Consider the following 25,087-nt stretch of genomic DNA (forward strand, 5'->3'; position numbering starts at 1 on the left):
ATGCGGATTTTAACGATTAACTCTCCTGCCTTGTTGTGTTGAAAGCAATTGTTGCTGATCAACAAGTATGTTACACATCAAGCAGGATTTGGTGTTGCTGCGCGAATACACACATATACACACACAGTTACTGTCATTTCCTTCTTTGCTGGATTTTGTATAAAATGCACAGATTTATAAATGCAGGATTTGTGTGAAAGAGGCTAAAGGGAGGAGCAATTGCTTGTGCAACACATTTTAACCTCCACCTCATCCCAGAAATCCAACCTGCTCAAAGTTTACAGCCACTAAATAGCAAATCAATAAAACTAGAACGCTAGCCGATGTGAGCAATGCTGCCAGCTTGTACTTCACACTCCCCATTTTGTAGAGAAGACAAGTCGCTAATAATATCCTTGCCTTTCTTACATAATTAAAAATCTGTGCTGCATCAATACCCCGGAGAGAAAATTATATTCCATTTACCAGCAAAACAAATGATTTCACCTAACAAACAACAAGGCTTTTTTTTCGTCACCATGAACAACAAGAAAAATGTGTTTATTGGCTCAGTGTGGCCATTTTACTTCACTTTATTGATGGTGCATCATTTCATCTCAAGCTGAGCATTAATTATGGCACGATTGATGGTCTTAAAAGATTATTCTGGCACATTTGAGGTCCCCAAAGTTGATTCATCTGCAGCACCGTTAATTATCCCTTGCCTTGCGGCATCATTCAGTCTATCTTCATTTTCACCATAATTATTTCACAGGTCACGCCCTTTGTCATAACAGTATGAGTCAATAATTAACCAAAATGCATTCATTTAAGCAGAAGAGGGGAAAAAGAACATTTATGTTCAAGAGAGATTAATGGACGGTCATTCAAAATTGGGAGAATGATGAATGGGCTACTTGGTCACCGTGCGTAGAAGGACTTAAATGTCTGCACGAGTGAAAAGAAGCGACTTGGTGCTGCAGACGAGCGCCAGTGACAGTGAGTGATGGCCAGGCCACCTGCAGCAGAAGAAGCCCCGTGAGAACAAGCTGAAGTCAGCTGAGGTGACGGCCAGACGGAGACACCAAGAAATGGTGCATTTGTCCATAAAATGTTGCAGCAGTGCAATATTGGATGCAACAAATATAGATAATTTGTTCTTAATAAAAGAAATTTAATACAATCCCTATTTAGCAAAAATGTATTCAACTATATGTAATTAGCTATGAGTCTTCAATGAGATAAAACTGGAGTGGATATTAGTTTAGGGTTTAACATGTCAGAGTAGCTCAGCATTTGTAACCCTTAAAGGCCAATATATAAGAACATTCCAAAATATAACCCTACAAAATTACATTACAAGACTTATTTCAACATTTCTCATCATCATTTACTGTATCTTTATGATAATGGTGAACTTTTTTTTTAATGTAATAATAAGTTGTGCATGAGAAAGTCAAACTGCATCTCTCTTTGACCACATGGTCATTTATTAGCAAGTATAGTAAACCCCTGGGCACTCTGCGCTTCCAATGTCATGGCTTCCCTCATCCCGATTTTTCGTAAATTAAATCATTAATGAATAAATCCTGCTGTTTTATGGTTGAATACTGCCTGTTATTAGTAAAAAAAAAAAAAAAACATATTTAAGCAAATATTTTTTCTAAATTAAGCATTTGCAAGCATTAAAATGACAAAATTAAGTAAAATACTAATAAAAGGCATTCAGAAGACGCATTCAAAGATGACATGCAATGACATGTAGTATTCTACACTGGTCACTAGGTGTCACTAATGTTACTGTAACTATTGTGGCCTTCCTTTTGCCACTGAGAGGGCCGGAATGGGTCCTCCGTCTAGATCACATGTGTCAAACTCAAGTCCCGCGGGCCAAATGTGGCCCACCACGTCATTTTATGTGGCCCGCGAGAGCAATTAAATAGGTCAGAAGCGTGCTTTGATAAAAAACTACATTTCCCACAATGCTTGTCGACTACAATACGAAGTGACGGCTCAACGCCACTAAACGGCAGTGTCTCCACATCAATGCCAACGAGTTGAATTGACAAATGTAATGATCCCAAAATGTCCAGGGAGAGAAAAGTTGATGCGGATGAAAGACCGTTTCAAGAAAGATGGGAAGGCGGGTACTTGTTTGTGCTTCAAGGAGAAAGACCGGTATGTCTTTTGTGTTACAAAGCGGTGTCGGTTGTTAAAGAGTACAATCTGCGTCGGCATTTTGACACTAAACACGGAGCACGCCAAAGCTAGCCTTCATGAAAAGCAACAAATTGCCCAAGAATTAAAAGGCAAACTGCGGTTGCAGCAGAGTGTGGTCACAAAATCACAGCCAAAAACAATGCGGCAGTGGAAGCTAGCTTTATTGTGGCTGAAGAAATTGCCCACGCTTCCAAGTGTTTTTCAGAGGAAACGTTTTTTGAAGCAGTGCATGCTGAAGGTCTGTGAGCAGGTGTGTCCCGACCAATTACAGACTTTAAAAATATCAGTTTTTAGGTTAGTTACTAACCTAAAAACTTGACCAATATAGTTGTAAACTGAGTCAACTTTTATTTTGTAATTTTTAGTTGATTACATATTATTTATGTGTAGCTGTTGTTGCAATTATTTAGTATTTGCAGGTTTTATGTTTGTTTGCAGACAAATTATTCTAGTCAAACCATCAGTTGGATGCAAGACTGTGCAGCCTTTTTTTGTAAAATGCTACATCTGTCATACATGTTGTTAGCAGCTCACAATTGTTGATTTTACAGCAATTAAGCCCATTTTAACTTGGACAAAAACGTTTTGAACAAAAACTTGTGTTTTATGTTATTTTTCTTAATTCACTTGGATAGTTTGATCCTTGATTGATGGAGTAGTGTGGGTTTCATAAGCTGACAAATTCAAATGATTTATGTTATAACGGAGCAACAAGTAAAGATATGTTTTTTCTATGCAACTGTAATGTTTATCACTTGAATAAGTCGTAAATTCAGAGTTATTTAACATTAAGGAGTTGTTGTGTTTATTTTACATTACATTTGATTACATTTAGTTTTATTTATAAGTTACATCTGGCCCTTTGAGGACAGCCATTATGTCGATGTGGCCCTCAGTGAAAATGAGTTTGACACACCTGGTCTAGATGATGCGCTTAACAGAGACACTGAACAGGATACCGTGGTGTGGTGAGTTTATTAGTCGGACTTTTTTGTTACCAACGACTTTGTGCTGCAAATGTATTACTCTTTTGAACGCATATTGTTTTGACAAGCAAAACGCTTAATTTAAGTGACCTCAGCAACTAACCGGAAATACGTTCCTCCTCACCAAAACCAGAACTTCACTCACGGAACAAAGTTGAGGGTAAGTCACTGTTGATACACTACACTGCTGATGGGGATGTCGTACAACTTTATGTCAGAAAATCCGAACTATCCCTTCAATGTGACACAATATCATACAAGACATCTATTGTTCTGCAGTTGTGTAGTTGAATAACTTGCCTTTCCAGATTAAATGTTGTGAAATCAATTTTCAAATAAATATGGTTTATAGTGTAGTGTGTTTTTTTTCCTCTTCATGACAAGTTTTTTTGGCTGACGTGTGTCATGTTCTGTGTTGTCGCTCTGCTGCCGCCCGTCTGCACTGTGTTGTAAGTGCATGCTATCCTGCAAAGGCGGAGCTGACAGCACACACCTGTGGGCAATTGCCGGCGCCTTCATTAGCAGGTGGAAGGCAGCAGCTCGGCTCCAGTTTGTTTCTTGTTCTCTCCTGCTCACCGACAGCCATTCTGGCTCTCGCAATACTTACTGGTCAATTGTTGTGCTTTTCTTTTCCCTGCGTGCACACTCCGTTGTGGTTCTAGCTTCCTCTCGCTAAGGTTAGTACCTTTTGGTATTCAGCAGCGCTCTGAGTTACTTGTGTTTTTTTCCCTGCTCACTTTTCTTAGGCAGTGTTTTTTGTTCCTGTTTTTTGGCCTTTCGCCCAGTGTCGTTTTGTGGTACTTTGTGGAATATCTTGCGTTCCTCCTTTGCGGAGTGCTTTTTGTATAAAAGTGTTTTTTGTTACGACGCAAGTGTCTTTCTCTGCATCTTGGGATCCAAACCACGGCCTCGGCCGAACGTGACTTATATTCAGAAGTGACTTATAGTCGGGAAAATATGTTACATTAATAAAACTTGGTTAACAGCTACCCATGTCATTATTAAGATGAAATAAGGGCACTCTTTAAATAAATACTAATTAAAAACTTCAACTGTAGACAACTATTACATCATAATTGTATTTTTTTTTAGTATTAGCTTTGCATTTGATGATGTTTTTATATGTGCTACTAGGTAGTATGTATTTCTTTTAATTGCACAAGCACAGGCATGGGCTTGAAGTGAAGACATGTTAGATAATCATTCCTCCCACCAGTCATTAATGCAGTTTTAGTGTCACTCAGTTTGAATGCACTTTTAAGTTACCAAAGATGGATTCTCAACCAATAAAGGGTGAAATGAAAATAAACCAAAAAAAAAAAAAAAGTGGTTAGGGTCTGTCTGTCATCATCAATGCAACTTGGGATGAAAATACTGTTAACGTTGTGTCTGGATTTAATGAACTGAACTGTGTAGAGAAAAGTGGCCCGGTAATCTTTTTTCAGTCTTTTCAGGAGTCTGAGCAGCCTTTGAAATATGCGAGGACACCTCTGCAGAATCCATGATGGAGCATGAATAAGTATTCCAAAGGGGAGAGTTGATATGAATAATGGCCCACACTCAGCACTGACCCCGCTGTGCTGGAGAGGACTGCTGCTTAAAGCTCCAGCCATGCGCAGACGTTTTCCAGTCATCAACAGACAAACTAAGCAGTTCTATTTCAAGGTTTCCTCTTCACTAATGTACTATTTACTGTAAGTTGTGAGTATGACCCTCATTATTTAGGAATAAAGGCAGAAAAGCCTCGGCTCGAGGCAGCTGAATACTAATAACTGCATTCATCAAAACTGAGCACTATTATGCAAAATGGACATTTTAATTAATGTTCTAACAGTAATATGTGTTGCTAGAGCCTGTTCATGAGCACCAAACGTGCTCCCTCACTTGTTTGCTCCACTTTTGCGAAAAGAGGTGGTCAAACACTGACCTTTCAAGTTCCAGGTTGCTCCTTCGTCATGATACTGCCTCTGACTTACCCCTAGTTAGATGAGCCTGCTCCATGTACACGCCCACCACTTCACAGAGGACAACTTTGCAAAAAAACAGGTTTCGCTACACATCTTAAAATGAATCCAAGAACTCTACCAGCTATACATCAGTCACCTACAGACGTGGGAGCTGTAAGTTTTGATTGTTTCGGGTTTTTTCCAGCAAAAAGGCTAAACTAGCATGATGTTGCTGTTAAAATGTGCAGCTCACATACTGTAGGTTTGCTAGTGTTACTAATGTTTGTGTCCTCCTGTCCCACTGCTTCATGTTACATTGTTGTATGTGACACATGGTGTCTATTTCATTGGACAAGTGCAGAGTCACAGTGTATACAGTCTTCCCTCGTTTATCGCGGTTAATTGGTTCCAAACTGGCCATGATGTGAATTTCCGCGAAGCAGGAGTCAATATTAATAAATGGAATATGTTCGTAGTAAGAGCATAGAAAACCTGTTTATGATTTTGTAAATACAATTTTTACAATTATTAGAGCCCTGTAGACAAGAAATAACACCCCTATAGTCACCTTTACACACCTATTATACTTTGTTTACAACACTGTAATGCACAGGCTATGGGATCACTGCAGGGACACAAGAGATGGCCGCAGCTTTAAACATAGCATGCTACCGAATTAACTAGTTAGCCTCCAATTTATTTATCTTAAACTTAACAAAGGGTTTCAAACACAGTGGGGAAGAAGGACAAAGTAAGAAGCCAAAAACTTACCACTTTCGCACAGAATGGGAGACCTTTTTTCATTCTGTCATGTTGACATGCCATGGCTGACTCCATGCAGTGTGAAGGTAATCTAATCTAATACCATGTCTCATCAATGAAACATTACTGACACCTAGTGACCAGAAAACTACATATAACTTGTCTTTTAATATTTTTTGACTAATAATATTCCATAGTCAACCACGAAACAACGTGGCAAACCGTGATATAGTGAGGGAGCGATGGTCGAACCGCAATGTAGCATCCTAGCGTACTATGTAAAGAAACATGATGTGTACGGCGACAGGCGTGAACAAACACAGCTCAATAGCATTAAAGCTACAGACACACAAAACAGTGGCTCACTAAAAGCACTTTTAAACTGTCTAAAAAAAGTCTAGCATCAAGGGTATCAGTCAAGGCTCTTCACCCACATAGTATGAAGTATCCACCCACCATTTTCTTGGCAAGCTCCTCAGCCAGCAGCTTGTTCTGCACGCTCTTCTCCTCGACCTCCAGGCTCTTCTGGTCAAAGTTGACCGCCAGCTCCTCCAGCGCCTGCAGCACCTCCTTAACCTCCGCCTTGGCGCACTCGTTCTCCGACTGCAGCCTGCCCAGCTCCGACTGCACCCTCTCGCCATCACCCCTGGAGGACGCCAGGAACTAGGCCACATGGAGATTAAGTGTGATAGATTTTCACTGGAAATGATTTGTACAAATTAATAAGTGGCAGTCTGTAAGACTCCACATTTTCATTCATCGGGGAAACTCTGTGGGTGCTGCTGTTTTGGTTAGCAATAGCATAGCATCATAGCATAGCATGTGTGAAGAATAGCATAGCATAATAGTAACACAGGGTTTTAAATCAGGTGTTGATTAGAGTGAAGGTCACTATTTGAAGTACACACGGTATATACGGCATCATAAACAAGGGAGAGATATTGTGGTTGTATACGACCATCCATTTCTAGTTATCTATAGCCTCTTTCACACAGAGGTCCTGCAAAACTGCCCGTAGATTTCTACAACTCTGATATTAGCTCCAAAAGGCAAAGTATTGCCTGAATGACTGGATGACTATGTCAACGCCATTTAGGCTGCATTCACATTTGTGATTTGGACCAATAAGTAAAAAAAATATTTTTGGTGTGCACTTTGGCGCGTTTCACATTGCGATCCAACTGGTATTTTGGTCATGTGACCAAAAGCTGTGTCCAACAAAACCAGGATAGTTTCATAACAGTTTCTTGTCATATTCCAAACCAAAATGCCAGTCTGCAAGGTTGAAACCTACTGTAGATCAGGGGTCACCAACACAGTGCCCGCGGGCACCGGGTAGCCCCCCACGACCACATGAGGCGCCCGCAGGCCTGCTTTTCATTCAGGTTTTCAGTTAATAATGTGAGAACACTAGAAAGAAAAGTATTCTGAAACATAAAATGTGAGTTATGGATACCAGCATTTTGTGAATGTTTTGGTAAAACAAGCATATTTGATCTGTTTGGGTTGAAATAAGGTATGAAAATCATTTATACAAAAATGAGTAGCTCGTGGCCATTTTCATTTTCTAAAAGTAGCTCTCGTAAGAAAAAACGTCGGTGACCCCTGCTGTTGATTATTTTACTACTAGTATTATTTTTTTTTTTGCCAACTTAGATTTCACAAAAAGCTTCTAAAATATATTTTAAAAGGGCATTGTTGCTTGTTTTTGCACAAACTTCCAAAGATTTTTCTCTGGCGTATGTGTCATTTCTGTATGCTTTTGTGTGAATGCACCTTCATAAAGAACAGAGACAGATAAAAAGGCGGGAAAATGCCAGGATTTACAGACTGTGTAAAAGGCGCTTTGGTAAAAGGCAGATTTGTTGATACAGAATTACACACACAGAATTGTTGGATCTCATTAGATTTAGATTGCAATTAGGAATGCATACCGAAACTCTGTATCAAAATGGCACCCCTGCCGACATAAACAATAGTACCCGGACTGAAAAACTAAGAAACACAGTTAGTAGCTGAGTAGCAACAGTACCTCATTTTGGTGCAAAATTAATAGTTATTATTAATTTATTCATTGATTCATTCATTTCAGAAAATTAACAGTATTAAGTAGGCTTTAAACTGCAAAATCTTGCCCTTAAGTTTCATATTTTGCACACAATTCCACACAATTTGTCGTGGATTTCATTTCATACAGGAGAATATATGACTTAGTTCTCAGTATTGAAGTATTTAAATGACCGTTCTGTTCAACTTGCACCTCACAAAATTCGGTAAAAATATAAAAGGCAGGTTTTTTGCACAAAACGTTTATAGTTTGGTGTTTTTAAGTTCTGGTTCCGGCACCGTTCAAGCAGTGGCATCGTTTCAAATGTACCGATTTGGCACCGGTATTGAATAATATATAAGCGATACCCAACCCGAATTGCAAGTGCTTTTGCCAGCAGGCAGGGCTGGCTGAGCCATTATGCAATATAAGCAAATGCTAAGGGCGCTGTGGCCTTCAAAGGGTGCCAAAAAAATGGAAAAAAAAATCACCTTTAATATAATTATATTAAAAGTAGTTATTATTATGAACTCTTAAAATGGAAAAATGCCCAACTTATTACTACAAATGATCATTTTTATATCATAATATTGATATATTTATACATTTTATATTTATATTTATTCGTTATTTTATTTAGTCATTGCTTATTGTGAACGTCGCTTATATATAGAGTTATTAAGTACAAACTGTGCTATATTTATAACTTATTCCAATTATTATTAATTATTGACCTACAGATGTTTTATTTTGAGGTAAGGGTATTTATATTGTATTGGTGACACGTTATTTTACAAATTAAAAACAACGGTAAAAACAATGCCATTCCATTTCTTTTGGAACCGTGTGTAAATTGCAAAGCTTTCGTCAAAGCTGTGGATTCATGCCATATAATTACAGGGCCGTCTTTTATGTAGCAAACAACGACAAAGCATAAGTGCAAACATTGCTGCACATAAAGCAGGTGTAATTGAACACAATGATTCAGCTTGGAGTGTTTGAACGTGCAAACAGATATTTTAGTGGTGTGTTAGCACCCTGCATCGGGTTCTTTTCATGCATGGACACAGCAAATCTGGCTCGAGTTCACTGCTTGTTTGCTTCTAGCTTCAATGGATGTAAATCACATAAGGTTAATGTGGCTAGTTAAGCAGCAGCAGGCCAGGTGTGAGATAGAAATGAAGCCATGTTGCTGCAGAGCTTGTTTCCACTCTCCTGTTGCAGCTCACTTTATGTAATTGCTGTCTATTTGTTTTGCTGCGGTGTGTCATCACCATAAGCTCGTCACGCATTCAGACGCTTTTACGCAAACACGCAATTAGACCAGCTTTATGTTCTTTTAAATGCTGCCACTAGGCAATTAAAAAAAATAATACGTGTTTTCTTCTTCATTCTCAAGAAACCGCATGATAACGCTCTCGCCAGCTGAAGTGTATTTAATTCTTCAAGGGAACATTTATCCAAACTAATCAAATGATGTTACTTTATTTATGCAGTTACCTCCTCTTGCTTCAGCATCTGCTCCTTCAGCTTCTCCACCATCTGGCTTTGGTAGTCTATCTCAGCATCCTACAGAGGCACACATAGATTTCATGTTCTTGAAACCATGAAAATATGCATCTGTTGAGAAGAATCTGGCACATACACTCAATCAATCCAAGAACTGTTTGAAAGATTCAGCCTCTACAAAGACAACAGTGCTAAGCTGTCTGAGAGATATTTATTTAACAGCAAAAGAGGGCAATAGTAGAAACTACAACCACAGTAAGCAGCACACAAACAGCCGTTAAACGCAAATCGGTTCATATCCTGCTTACACTTTGAGTTCAAATCTATTCCTATAATTTGATTAGGTAAAAATGACACAAGAATGAAGTGAAAGGTTAGATACCAAAAATATATTTTGTATTTTCATCTCTTTTTTTTTTTTACATTTGGGCAAAATGTTTAATGTCCCAAATAATTCAAAATACATCCATCCATCCATCCATCCATTTTCTATACCGCTTAATCCTCATTAGGGTCGCGGGGGCATGCTGGAGCCTATCCCAGCTGACTTCGGGCGACAGGCGGGGTACACCCTGGACTGGTCACCAGCCAATCGCAGGGCACATATAGACAAACAACCATTCACACTCACATTCATACCTATGGACAATTTAGTGTCGCCAATTAACCTAACAACAACCTAACCAACCTTAGGTTAGGTTAATTCAAAATACAGATATTGCTAATATTGTATGTACAATATGATGTATACAGTGGCTCGCCGGTCATTTGCGATTCAGCATTCACGGTCCCACAAATTCAGATTTTTGGTAAAAAATGTTTTTTTTCCAAAAATAGGCCATTTTGCTACAGAAAGCATATCACATTCACCATAAGTTAGTAATCATACTGTACGTGACAATACAGGTCAAATGTAAAGCATACATGTACCACTGTTAAAAAAGCACGACATTTTTACATCTTTATGTTTATGCTTCACTGATAACGTTTTTTCACCAAGCACTGAGATTTCGCACTTTGTTCGGTGGTTCTTGAACGCAGCATTTAAAAGCATTTAGCATATTAAAACCAGATTACCGACAAAAACGGTTTACATGTGCATATATAAAAACAGTGTATCATACAGTTAAATAAAACATTTACATCCACCACGGCTTTTCTCCAAACTTCCTAACCAAGACTTAAATGTGTTCAGAGAGACCAGCTTCCTTTGGAGCTGATTTCAATCTGAGGGGTGAGAGAACTGAACTAAGTAGAACGTCTACACCGTGACTCCGATTCCATCTGTTCATGGATCGTCTTCCATTATCATTCATTAGTGGTGGGTAACTATACATTTACTATACTTTAAATGTGTTTAAAAAGCGTGGTAACCATATTTAGGGCTTCAACCCGGATTGTGTTACGAGTGAACAATGGCAATAGAAGAGAGATGGGGAGGGTTCTGGAGCTAAACGGTCACTTTTATTTTTATTTATTTATTTATTGCAAATGTTGATCCAAAATCGGACGAGAATCAAAATGCTGGCACTTGCAACTTTCTTTGGTTCCATCTTGGCTTATTGTACAGCCGCGATGAAATAAAAGCAGAGACTTGAGGTGAGATATATGGAATCACAGGAGTGCCAAAATTAAAAGGGAATACGTGCGGAAATACAAAGAGAATCAATAATACAAAAATATACAAATGTGGAAATACAAAGAGAATCAATAATTTAAAAAATATACAAATGTAGTCATATTTTTTAATATATTGTTTTTGTTTTTTCTGTATTGTCTTTGTTTTTTCCAATTTGCCATTGTTTTTCCTGTTTTGTATTTGTCTTTTCCACTTGCGTTTTGTCATTGCATTTTGTTGAGGGAAAGGCTTCTTGAGACGTCATCTGTACTTCTGTGAAGAAGGTGTCGGACGTTTCGCTCCTCATCCGAAGAGCTTCGTCAGCGAACTAACAAGTGCTGGTAGCCTAGGCCTTAAATACAGTAAGAGTGGGCGGAATTGGTGTGCCAACACCCTCCTCCTATTGGTTCCTTACACTAAGCCTGGGCGGAGTTGTGGTCTAATCCTCCCCTGCTATTAGCACCTCCGATCAAAGGGAAGTGTAGCTCCCTGTAGTTGGGTATGAACGACTCTGATACTGGCTAGTTAGCATCTATTGTTCTGGCTCGGCCCTGGCTTCACCTCATTTGCAAGACTAAGAGCTGTGGGTTTTGGTCTCAGTAACCTGCTGAACGCAGGGTCCAAATTAAACCTCAAACCACCATTCCGATTCAATGATGGGTTCTGTTGTTTGACAAAAATATTATAAATATTTATAAAGGCTGTGGGCGGGTCATTCAAATGTAAACAGGGGAAATTTAAATAAGATAAAATAAGGCATTTACCTTTTAAAGATTGCGCCACACAGCTTCATCCATATCTGCATTCATCAACGCAGATATAGCCTTTAAAGACTTTAAAGACTTTTTTTATCAAAACTTTCCATGACATTTTCCACCAACCGAGCAATTTCTCATAATTCTCGTTGACCAACTCTTCTCAATTCGTCCACGTCCACCATATTTAAATTTGATAAACATGTATTTGCGTTACTTTCTGTCCGTGACATTATTTCCAGGCTCCCGAGTTTCCTTAACTACATAGCGTGTAATCACGTATGGAGTAGTCATCATCCTGGCAGAATGGCGGGTCATTCTTCCGCATTTGCATGGTATTACCAAATGCAATGACAAAATGCAAGTGGAAAAGACAAATAAAAAACAACGGCAAATTGGAAAAAACAAACATGACTACATTTGTATATTTTTTTTATTATTGATTCTCATTGTATTTCCACACGTATTGCCTTTTAATTTTGGCACTCCTGTGATTCCATAGAGACACACTACTGAATTCAACAAATAAGTCATGGCAAAAGACGAAGGTGGTGTCCATGTCGATCTCGCTGCCACATCGTGTCTTTGGCAACAATCATGTCTTCAGTGAAGGTAATACAAAACTTAAATGTTCATTTAACCCTTTCATTCATCATTTATATGTACTTTGAATTGTTTTCTGCATGTAAAACTATAATTGTAAAACTATAAAAACGTGTTTTGTGTTAACATTTTTGGTTTTCTGGAACAGATTCACTGGATTCCCATTATTTCTTATGGAAAAAATGTATTTGGTTAGAATACATTTCAGTTAAAGCCGGACCTTTTGGAAAGATTTAATGACGCTAATCAAGGTTTCACTGTAGTACTGTACTCCTGATGATTACAGCCCTACTTGTGTGACCACTACATAGATGTATAAATATGGCACACATTAACAGTACAGTATATGCAAATACATGGATGATATGCAAAATGCTTTAATGTTTACAAATGTCCCACATAAAGCCTATTATATTCCCCCTGATCCATCAATTCATAAGATACATGAGTCCACAAGTGTGATTGTGAATTGATGAACATGAATAATACATACAGTATGCACATATTCTATTCCTATGTGCATACCATTATCATCATTACTGCATCCATGCTGCATAATCAGCTGTACATGGTGTGCACTCATTCATCACCTTGTCATCCAGCTGTTTGTAAAGCTTCCGGATCTCCTCCTCGTACTTGTGACGCTCTTCCTCCGAGATGTGCACCACAATGGAGGAGGCGAGGGAGCAAGGGCTGCAGATATCCAGCACCGCCTCCTCAGAGTCGGGCGACGGCAGCATGAGGTCTGCGTCTTCCTCTGACCTTTGATCCTCATGATCCAACACTGCTGAAACCTCACCTAGAGAGATAATGGATAGCATGGTAAGTCAGTTATGGACACAAAATGCAGTCGTCATACTGTATGTGGCGCCCCCTGTGGGTTGTGGTCAAAAAGCTTTGGAAGACATGCTAGCAGACATATAATACAGATATCCTCAGAGTTTTATCGTCATTAGATAAATGCTCAATGACTTATAGACAATTAGTTGCAAAGTCCCGCCAGTGTGCCCCTGCAATTATGTCTTGTTTGATGGCGGCCATGTTTTTCAACCAATCTTGCTTAAATTTTACATAATTGTGCTTATCAGTCCCCTAAAGATGTGTACCAAATTTTGTGGTCATTGGACCAAACACCCTAAAGTTACAGAGGGTGTCTTGTAGACCGCATTGAGCTGTGTGAGAAATTTCCAGTCAATCAGACTTATGGGTGGTCAAACCTTGGGGTTTACCAACAGCGCCACCATGTGGTATATTTGTCAGAAAAATAATAGCACAGGCGACACAGAAGGGGTGCATGTTTTGACACATTTTCACCCTTTTGTGTGCAGCGGTTCAGGAAGAATTTGCTTCCACAAACACACAACAGTATATTAGGACACCTGCTAATGGGAAAAAAATATAATTGGTGCTCCTTTGCAGTATTTCTGTTCCAGTTCTCCACAAAGTTGTCTGATGGTTTGTTAAGTCAAGTTCAGCTCTTCTGTGTGGTTCCATGGCCTTGATGTCACGCTGCCGGCTCATTCCAGCTACATATTGATATGTGTTACAGCTATAAAAGTTCATTGCTGCTACTGAAAAGCCATAACTTACATTGCTCACGCACACTTGGATCACACACACATACACACACACAAACCCAAGAACATGAAGTATACTGCAGTATGTAGATGGACTGTTAATTACACACACACACAATAGATTTCAAATCAATGGCAACGTCCAAGCTTTCAGTGTTAGTGATTGGCTGGCATTCAGGTTGTTTGAATCAATACAATACTGTGTGTATTCCTGGCTACACCACATCTTTAACAACAACAATTGTGACCCAATTATTTATCCTTAATTAAAATGATTTGCGCAGGAATGAAGGAAAATTTCAGAAAATGTTAACAACAACAAAAAAAGAATCGAGCTGCACCTTTTGGCCATTTACACAACATATTTGAATCTTAAAAAATGGTTGAAAGTGACGTTTTCATGACGTTTAATGATTGAAACAAATAAGCGTTTTGGTGCCAGAAAAAGAGGGGTGCACAGATCGAGCCCAATATTAATCGCATCAATATCAATTATGGACTCGATACTTGTGTGATACGATCGATATTTTCACACTTTTTTATTGTGTTGTTTATATTGTTACATTGTTATGGCTAAATGTATCTACTGTATTGTTATACTGTATTGTTTAAAAACTCATGGAATAAGTTGTTACATGAGGGGTTTGGGGGCGAAAAGCCAAAGGACTTTTTGCTTTTCGTTCTTTCTCATTTTGCACTATTGACTTTTTTTCTCAAACAATTGAATGTAATAAAGGGAAATATGTGAATGACTTTATTAATATTGCTACATTGTCTTATATTATAGTGTTTAGCTATTGTTTATATATTGTTCACAGACTTTTAATGTTTTGGTTTTACGAATATCTTTGTAGTGTCTTTTACTCTAGTTTGAATCATGATCAACAAATCAAGGGCAAAAATCACAAAGAGTTTCAATGAATTTGAAAAATTTCAAGTAAAAAGCATCGGCAATACTGGCCCTATATTTACTTGGTATCAAGTACCTAAATACCTAAATTTACAGTATCGCTGCACCCCGAAAACTGTATTTGTATGTAACTTCTTTAAATCCTGTACATTTTGAGACGAGTTGAAAATTTACAAGAATTTACATTTTGCACCTTTTAGATCTTAAGGAAGTTCTGAGTAGAGCTTCAAAATGTAAAAAGAAGAAATGGGAGTGAGACAAAAAAAATGGAGTAAGCAATTTATTGCAAACAAGCATTAAAGTGAAATAGGCTGTTCATTAAATCATAAAAAGTTTAAGACCATAGCTAAAAAAAAAAAAAACCTCCCTAAAATAGAAATAAAATGTTTAAAAATAGACTCGGTAATGAGGCGCTGTGCCATTCTTGTTAATCACCTCAAAAATTGGTTTGGGCATGCTTGATGCCAGTGTTTCCAGGAGACTAGTGGGAATGTTGTTCCAAGTGGTGAAGATGGCTTCACAAAGGGCATCAACTGTCTGGAACTGATGGCCATTTTTTGTAAACTTCCCTTGCCATCCATCCCCAAATGTTCTCTATGGGATTTAAATCAGAGGAACACACAGGATGGTCCAAAAGAGTGGTGTTACTCATCTGGAAAAAGTCCTTTGTCAGGTGGGAATTGTGAACTGTCCTGTTGAAAAAGTCATTCCCACACAGGCCTTCAGGCATGAAGGATGCCCCCTGCAACATTTCCACATAGCCAACTGCCGTTTGACACCCCTGCACAACCATTGTTGTTCAATGGAACATTGAAGGAAAAAGCATCCCAGATCATGTTGCCGCCCCCTCCACTGTGCCGTGTGGAAAACACCTCAGGTGGGATCTCTTTGTCATGGCAGTAATGTTGGAAGCCATCCGGACGTCAAGGTTACATTTTATCTCCTCAGAGAATAAAACTTTCTTCCACCTTTCCATGTCCCATGTTTGGTTGATTCCAAATAAGCAATTTTGTGGCGTTGAAGGAGACAAGGCCTTTGAAGATGTTTTTTTCTTTTTAAATTCCTTCGCTCGCAGAGGCTGTCCGATGGTATTTGGACAGCACTCGACCCCAGTAACAACCTTAATCTGGGCCCAGAATGGTCTGGCATCTTGACGGACAGCCAATGGAATCCTCCGGCTCAGGGCCGGTGACATGTTTTGGGTCTACCGCTTTACTTTTTTGTTCCATAACCCTCAGGATCAAATGACTGTCTTACTGCCTCACAGTGTCCAACCTCAGCAGCAATGGCACACTGCTAAAGCCCTTGCTTGTGCAGCTCGACAATCTGACCGTGTTCAAAGAGAGAAAGCCTTATTGCCTTGCCATCAAGAGATCAAGACAGTGTGAATACCGTACAGAAAATGATATTGAAGCCACATTTTTTATTAAAGGCTGTGGTCTTAAACTTTTGATGAACTGATGAAGAACCTATTTCACTTTAATGCTTGTTTTTAATAAATTGCTTACTCCATTTTTTTTGTGTGTCTCTCCCATTTCCTCTTTTTGCATTTAAAAACTCTACTAGCACGTCCTTAAGATCCAATCGTGGAAATTGAAAATTCTTACAATTTTTCAACTAGTCAGGATTGTATGAGTTTGTGAACAATATATAAATATAGCAATATCAGCAATGTAACAGTATGATCAACACAACAAAAAACATATATTTGTGAGCATAAACATAGTAAAGAACTGAAAAATATCAATCTCATCACACTAGTCTCGACCCGATACTGATAACACCATTGGTATCGACACTGTTGATAACCTAAGAGGGATCGTTTTGTGTAAAGGCAGACAAAATGACAGTCAAAACTTTGCAGTTTTTATGAACAAAACCTAAGTGAAGTCTTGCCAACTTAAACAAATAAAAGCTCCGTGGCAGTGGTAATACATCACTTATACCATCAGACCATTGCTCTACATTCTATTCGTCTATGTCCCTTCCAGAAAGGAAGGCTTTTAATTTGCTAATGGATCATTTTGACAGTGTTGGTGGCAGCGTGCACGCTCCTCCCCACACAATGTCATTCTCCTCTGGGCTACTGCTTTTGACCTCTACCCTGAAGCACGTTACTCAGCCGAGACAACTGTCGCTTACATCACGGGTCCCCAACCATCAGGCCGTGGCCCGGAACCGGTCCGTGGGCGGGGCCGAACGGGAATCTTTCAGGTGCAATGATAAAAAAAAAAATACACTTAAAAAAATGGATTTGTAAATAACTACATTGAATTTTATGCAACTGCATATACATTTTGGAAATATTATTTTAAAATTAACATTATTTCATCTAAAAATTTAAATACAGTTACACAGTCACAAATCCCATATTTTTTGCATATATATGTTGTTTGTTGTGAGCAGTGACCCGTCACGCTTTGTTCGATAGTCCTTGAACGCACCATTGTGCCTGTGCTAACTTTCTCCTATGCTGCACAGATAGACAACTATACTGTATTTTTACTGTTTTTTTCACCTCATATTTGGTCTGAAATGCTGATACTATGTGGGAATGCATAAAGGTAAGTGCTGATGACGTTATTGAGTGCTAATGTGCACATTTGTTGGTGCACAACCTCAGGTAAATTCATGCTAGCACACTGCCTTTTGTCACACACATCAAACCGCAACGTAATAATCTCTTCTCTGAAAAACAATCTCAGGGCTCGTATTAGTGGATGGTGGGTGTGTATTCATTTTGTGCTTTTAATCTGATGTTTTTACTGTCTTAGTTTTACACAATACACAATAAATAAGACACATTATATAGCTATAATGTTGGACCCCTCAACCCCGGAGATTCGTTGGAACATGAGTCAGTCAGTCAGACCTGGCACCTCTTTATTGATTACAGCACCTTCAGCCAGTCAGTGACAGGTGTCACTTGGGTGTATTGTCATTCAGGATTGATCGCTCGTATCTCATCAAAAGCAGCAACTCCCACAGTAATCTTCCAAACAGACACACTCTCTGTCACCTCTATTTTAGAAGGTGAAGAAGAGGCGATCAAGGTGGCCCAAGAAGCAAAAATAAGGAGAAAAGGCAAGATTTGAATAGACAGGACAAAACATCATAAAATAATATGGAAACATTTGGAAACCTCGTGACCTTATGACTTTTATGGCCAATTTGTTGCTATGTCCCATTCGTGTTCCTGCAAAGACGTGTTGTTTGTTGGCAACCATGTTTTTCAACCAATCTTGCTCAACTTTTATACATATGTGCTGGTCAGTCCCGTAAAGGTGTCGACCAGATTCTGCTAAACACCATAAAGTTACAGTGGGTGTTTTGTAGAGAGCACATTTTGATTTATGGCGGTCAAACGTTGGGATTTAGTACTTGTCAGAAAAATAACAGCACAGGCAATACAGAAAGTGATCATACAGTGATCGGTACCGGGCCGCACACAAACAAAAAATAATTTCCATTATTTTTTTTAATGTTTTATTTTGAAAAGTGGCCGGATTCTCTCTGTTACATCCGTCTCACTTGACGCATGTCCATTGTGTGTGTGCTAACTTTATCTCGCCGCACAGATAGACTACTACTGTATTTTTACCATTTTTCTTTCACCTCATATTTGGTGTCAAATGCTGATACTATGTGGGAATGCATAAAGGTAAGTTTTGATGACTTATTGAGTGCTAATGTGCACATTTGTCCCACTGCCTTTTACCACACACGTCAAACAGCGATGTAATAATCTCTCTGGAAAAACTCCAGGCTTGAACTGGTGGATGGTGGGTCGGCATTCATTTTGTGTTTTGAATTTGATGTTATTCATGTCTTAGTTTTACACAATACATAATAAATAAGATAAATTAGATCGCTATAATGTACAAATGTACAAACCGCCCCCCGGTCCGCGGGAGATTTGTGGGAACACAAGCCGGTCCGTGGGTCAAAAAAGGTTGGGGACCACTGCAGTAGATGACTTTATGGTCCGTTAGTTGCTTGTCACTTCTCTAAAGAAGTGTACCAACTTTCGTCGTGTTTCTGCTAAACACCCTAAAGTTGCAGCGGGTGTTTTGTAAAGCGCATGGAGCTGTGTGAGCAATTTCCAGTCAACCCGACTTATGTGGGTCGAACTTGGGGATTTAAGAACATTGCTGCCATGTGGTGTATTCGTCAGAAACAGCACAGGCAATGCAGTAGGAGTGCATGTTTTGACAAATGTTCACCCAATACCTACAGTCTGGACTGTAAATGCCATTTCTGTTCCCCCTGTGTGTTCTGTGAAATGCTTTGGAAGGCATGCTAGCATACGTGTAATCCGGATAACTTCAAAGTTTTGTCGTCATTATACGAATAGTCAAAGATTTATGGACAATTAGCTGCTAAGTCTTACAAGAAATGTCGTACACGAGACAGTACACGGTAAGTATATACAGTATTGTAGTGAGATACACTGTGTAGTGTGTAGCGTATGATGTTACTATTACCATTCCTCCAGCAGCCAAGCTCAGCCTCCAGCCTCTGGACGGTTTCCTTCAGTGACCTGTTCTTCTCCTTCTCCTTCTCGTACTTTCTCTTCCATTGCTCGGCTGTGAGCTCCAGGTTCACTGTCACAGTGTTTCGGATGGTCTTTGCTCTAATTTGGGGTGTATAAAAAAGGAACATGGATGGAGGGATAGATGGGGTAAGAGCAGAAGATAAGGAGATAAAAAGGTGTGTGAGAGAGAATAGCAGCTTGAGTCGTTCAATGAAAATGAGCTTGCATGGTATTAATTAGTATGCAAATTGGGTTTGTGCCAGCTGTGCTTGATGGTGCATGCAGGGAAGAGGCTGCGGGAATGTTTCATTGAACCAGCTAAATATTCCCTCATTAAAAATCACAGAGTAAGTGTGGATGCTAAAACATCCACTAAATGTACTTGCTCATTTTAAGATAAGTAAGCTCGTTGACAGAAATAAATGAGCACTCAGCTTTGATGCCAACCTTCAATAGAAGAAATCGCCGTGATATAAACTAGCTGAACACACACTACACTTTAATTGGATCGTGAGAAAAAGCTCATTAAACATGGATACATAAAAAGTTAAGCACAGTGATGATGAATTCAGGGTTAATCTTCCAAACCCTATGAAGTAACAACAGGGAACGCCCAATGGCTGGCAGTCTTACAAGCAGAGCACAGCAACACGACCCTGTAGTCATAACAACGGCAGATATCCAAGCAAAAATGAAGAGTTGAACAACGCCAGAGGCCAACATGATTCACGCCTACGGACTTCAGAAGTTAACTGCACTTCTTGAACGCCTGGCAGCACAAATCAGCCAGCTGCTAACACAGAGGACCCACCCAGAATGGTTAACCCGAGGGCGGACAGTCCTCATCATGAAGGATCACCAGAAGGGAAAGGTACCATTAAACTACCAACTAATAACCTGCTTCAGCACCACAGGGAAGCCTGGAGTGAGTAGGCATGTGGATCAATACAATACAGAAGTGAAATGGCAATAACACCAGGGGAGCCAAACACCAGCTACTGGTTGACAGGGCAATCGCCTGAGACTGTAAGACCAGAAGCACCAACTCATGTACATTCCACACAGTGGCGGAGCCAGAAATTTTTCATTGGGTTGGCCAAGGTGGGACCATTATTTACATAGGGGTGGCAATAAGTTAGATGGCCACTAGATGGTCACTGGGGTGGCCGCAGAGTGACCAAGTTTGGCCACGGCCACCCCGTAGCTCCGCCACTGTCTACACACATGGATACTCAAGTGCCTGGAACTGTATAACATCAGCAAGACACTCATGAAGAACTCAATGAGGCTGTGGAAGACAACTCTGGAGGCCAACTCAAAGCCGGTTGCAAGTGTGAGCAACATTCCCATTCCCATCATATTCCAAGGAGATGTTCTGTCCATGCTGCTGTTCTGCATCGGCCTGAACCCCCTCAGTCAGATCATAACCAAGAGTGGCTTTGGGTATCGGTTACGAAGTGGAACCACAATCAACCACCTCCTGAATGGATGACATCAAGCTGTATGCCAAGAACGAGCGTGACATCGACTCCCTGATTCCCCTCACAAGGATATACAGCAACAACATCGGAATGTCATTTGGGTGAGATAAATGTGGGCGCAAAATATCTAGAGGAAAGACGATCACGACTGAAGGGGTTGAACTACCTGAAGGCAACATAACAGACTGCAACAAATACCTGGAGATTCCACACGCCAATGGCAACCATGAGGAGGCAACACTAGGACAACAGCCACAGGCAAATACCTACAAAGGGTAAGGCAGATCTTGAAGAGTCAACTGAATGGCAAGAATAAGATCCAAGCTATTAACACCTATGTCCTGCCAGTAATCCCCCGCTGGCATAATACCCTGACTATTGGTGGAGATGCAAGCCACTGATATCAAGACAAGAACGCTCCTTACACTGCATGGAGGATTCCACCTCAAGTCCAGCATCCTCAGGCTATACCCTAAGCAAAAAGAGGGTGGCTAAGGACTACTGAGCATCACAGGCACTGTCCAGGAGGAAACAACAGGCCTCCACAATACATCAAGAAGATGCTCCCCCAGGACAGCCTCCTAAGCGAATGCCTCAGGCAACAAAAACCCAGTAAGGAGGAGGACCCATATGGGCTGTCATGGAAAGACAATCCCCTGCATGGCATGAGGTGGCTGACATTGGGAAAACCTATCAATGGCTGGAAAAGGCTGCGCTAAAAGACAGCACAGAGGCGCTAATCATGGCAGCGGAAGAGCAGGCCCTCAACACAAGATCAATAGAGGCCAGGGTATACCACATCAGACTGAGCTCCAGGTGCAGGCTGTGCAAAGAAGCCCCAGAGACATCCCAACACATTACAGCAGGGTGTAAGATGCTGGCAGGGAAGGCATACATGGACATCTGTATCAAATATGGACTGAGGCTCCCAGAATCACCACTGAACACCACTAACAAACTGGTGATGGCTAACCAGCCTGACATAGTGGTGGTGAATAAACATCACAAGACAGTGGCGGTGATTGATGTAGCAATCCTGAGTGATAGCAGCATCTGGAAGAAGGAACACGGAAAACTGGAGAAATACCAAGGGGGTGCCCACTGCCAATGCGCAGCACCATTGTCCTCACAGATTGCTGCAACACAACAGCTCAAGTGTGGATACCGTCACTATTGTCACCATTGTTTTTTTTTGGACGAAAGTAAAAATGCGGAAATTTACAAGGAACTAAAAAGGACGGCGACGGGAGCGAAGAGAATATATGTGAGTTGCCCAAGAAAAACGGGAGGGTTGACAGGGATGAGTTATCATTGGGTTATCATGGTTATTTTGCCATCACTAGTATCCTTCCAAGTTAGAATCACAAAAAAGTTGAGTTAATCCTTTAGCTCAGGGGTGCCCAAAATGTTTCTACCTAGGCTCACATACTGAAAAATCAAGGGGTGAGGGGGCCACTTTTACATTTTCTGCACCAACCCATGTAGTTATGCAAAGACGTTTTGTATATTTAAAGAAAAAACAGCCTTTCACCTTTGCTTTGTGTTATCGATGACAAAGCCTACTACTAATATGAACTTTTTCTCCTTACAGTAAATATTTTGTTAATTTTTCCTTGTTTTTTTTTACAAATATTTCAACTATCTTCTTGGACCTTTTTTCTTGTAATATTATGTATTTATTCTTATAATATTTTGACTTTATTATCAAAATGTTATAACTTTTATCCAACAAATGCTCCTAAAATTGCAAGTTTATTCTTTGTTTTGTTTGTTGCTCATAGTATTGCAACTTTTTTTTTAAAATACATATTTTAGTCTTTAATATTTGAAGTTTGTGCTATTTTTTCTCTTAATATTATGACTTTATTAACCTAATATTTTGTCTTTATTGTCATACAATTACTGCTCTTTTTCCATTTTTGCAGTTGCTTTTCTTTTTTAATTGTACTTTTAAAATGTGCGGGCCACTTTGCACTTTGGACACCCCTGCTTTAGCTGCTCACTGAACACAAGATACAGCGTCAACCTCCAACATTTCATGAGACTTTAGAGGCCTATTTTCCAAAAATATTGGAGTGAAATTCTAAATTTTCAGGTTGCACTGCACATCTTTAGCTCCTAACCATGTCTATGTGTGTATTTAGCGCTGTGGCTTCTAAGTATACTGGAAGGGGAGCTCCGGAGCTATATTCATTACTACTTTCTTAAGTATTGCCACATGCAAGCCAAGCTGAGTGCATCTAGATAGACCTTTCTAAGTGCACGTTGTCATTTGATTAGTAGAAGCAGGCTGCATTATCTTCTCGACGTCAGATTCCTTTTAAAATGCAGATTAGTCACGTAATGTAACAGCTAGCGGAGCCTGACTGGAGGAGAGCATCTTCTTTCGCATTGTGCATATTCCACCATGGCAGCAGTCTGTCACGTGTGACCGAGCTTAAACATCTGCTTCAACAATGATTAGAGCCTAATTTCTTTTTAAACAACCGCAAATCAGAAATTGCAAAAAGTTGGAGGTAATTACAAGTGAAAATCAAATGTGGCAGTAGCATCCAGGCGTGTGCTTTACCTTTGGCCAAACATGAGCGTAGACCTGGTCTCTGTGTCATTGTAGCTGGAGGGAGAGCAGCAGATAAACATGGTGGTGCGACAGTTCCCCCCCAGAGAGTCCTGTAAGATCCGCGTCATTTTGCTGTCACGGTACGGCACATGAGACTTCTGCACAGGACAGGAAGGAGCAAGCAGAGACAGAGCATTAAAAAAACTTTAAAACCAAACACTATGGGTTCTGATTACTATGAATCACTTTTTTTTGTCAAAATCAGTGAGGGTGCCAGACCATTTTTTGGCAGTGTTAGGGTACCCAATGGGTGGAGCACTGGCATCTGCTGGTTTTGCATATAATATATAAAATGTATTAATAATTATTTATCCATGAAGAGATGGAACCAAAGTCACGGCGTAGCCAGTCATAGCACACAACTATGGTGTGTTCAAGGGCTGCGGAACAAAATCCAACCCTTGGCAAATAACTATCAATGAAGCAGACATAACATAAACAACAAATGACATTTCTTTGGCATACAGATAGAAAGATCTAATCAAAAACCCTGCAGATGTACTGTATAAGCTGTGAAATAACAATTATGACACATTCATAAGCCTATAAGACACAGTTATAATAAGATGAGCCCATTTACTGTACATTCATAGTCCTACAATTCCACATTTATAGTTTAGGAGCAGGTCAGCGCTTTTAAAGGACAGAAACCATAATTTCAGTCAAAATGGACACCACACGCCTCACTATCAGAGAGTAGAACCATGTGATCTCTCATATAATGAAATAATAGTATGTTATAGCGCCGTATCAGTATGATAAATATGATAATATATAACAAAAGAGTCCTATAATGGACTACAGAGCTTTTCGAAACTTAAAATTAAGTACAGTAGTGCTGTTCACAAGGATTACATTCCAGGTTCCTCAGCGAATAGCGGAAAACTGCAAATAATGGATGCACCCATTAAAAATAAAACAAAAAAAATTATACTGACAGTTATTAAATGTATTTTACATTGAATGTTACACATTACAAAATAATTTTAGGCATACAGTATACACTATTGTACTTATGAAACATGCTGTTACACAACATTGTCAAAACATCTTCCTGCTTGAAAATGTTGGCTCGTGAAAACACCCTCTGCAGGATTCATACCTGCAGCACTCTTTTCTCCCCTGCAGACCATCAAACCACTTTCTATTTAATTTACCATTTAAAAAAATATATATATTTACAATTTAAAGCAGAGCCAATAAATCCGTAAATAGCTGTGAATCTACTCTATATGTAAGTATTTCAACAAATGAAATGTGTAGGAAGTAGGCAATATTTTTTTAAGGGTCTTAAAGCGACTACTTTGATAAGAAACTCTCCATCTTACCGTCCCTTCGGCCAAAGCTGAGATGACGTTGCCGAGGGCCGACAAGGACTTGTTGATGTTCTTGGCCTCGTCCAGCACCGCTCCCTCTGCACCCGTCTTGCTGACCTGGCACACATACGTAAGACATTTGATGGTCACACCGTCATAAAACATTTAAGCATGGAAGCAGTTTTAGCCGTCCTTGTATGCAGTTAGTTACGGTTATCAGTGAG

The 25,087-nt window shown here is 39.7% G+C and overlaps 1 protein-coding gene across 1 annotated transcript in view; it reads right to left on the reverse strand.

The window, feature by feature from the left end:
• kif5ab (kinesin family member 5A, b) overlaps positions 1-25,087 on the reverse strand; it is a 131,988-nt gene that overhangs the window by 39,289 nt on the left and 67,612 nt on the right. Inside the window, exons 9-14 of the mRNA XM_054785530.1 lie at positions 24,876-24,980; positions 23,497-23,645; positions 19,397-19,545; positions 13,016-13,224; positions 9,441-9,509; positions 6,350-6,556 (exon numbers count right to left, since the gene is read on the reverse strand). Coding sequence (XP_054641505.1) covers positions 6,350-6,556; positions 9,441-9,509; positions 13,016-13,224; positions 19,397-19,545; positions 23,497-23,645; positions 24,876-24,980 — 888 coding nt within the window. The remainder of the gene's footprint in view (positions 1-6,349; positions 6,557-9,440; positions 9,510-13,015; positions 13,225-19,396; positions 19,546-23,496; positions 23,646-24,875; positions 24,981-25,087) is intronic.

Source organism: Dunckerocampus dactyliophorus, chromosome 8, assembly GCF_027744805.1.
Source record: "Dunckerocampus dactyliophorus isolate RoL2022-P2 chromosome 8, RoL_Ddac_1.1, whole genome shotgun sequence".
Lineage (NCBI taxonomy): Eukaryota > Metazoa > Chordata > Actinopteri > Syngnathiformes > Syngnathidae > Dunckerocampus > Dunckerocampus dactyliophorus.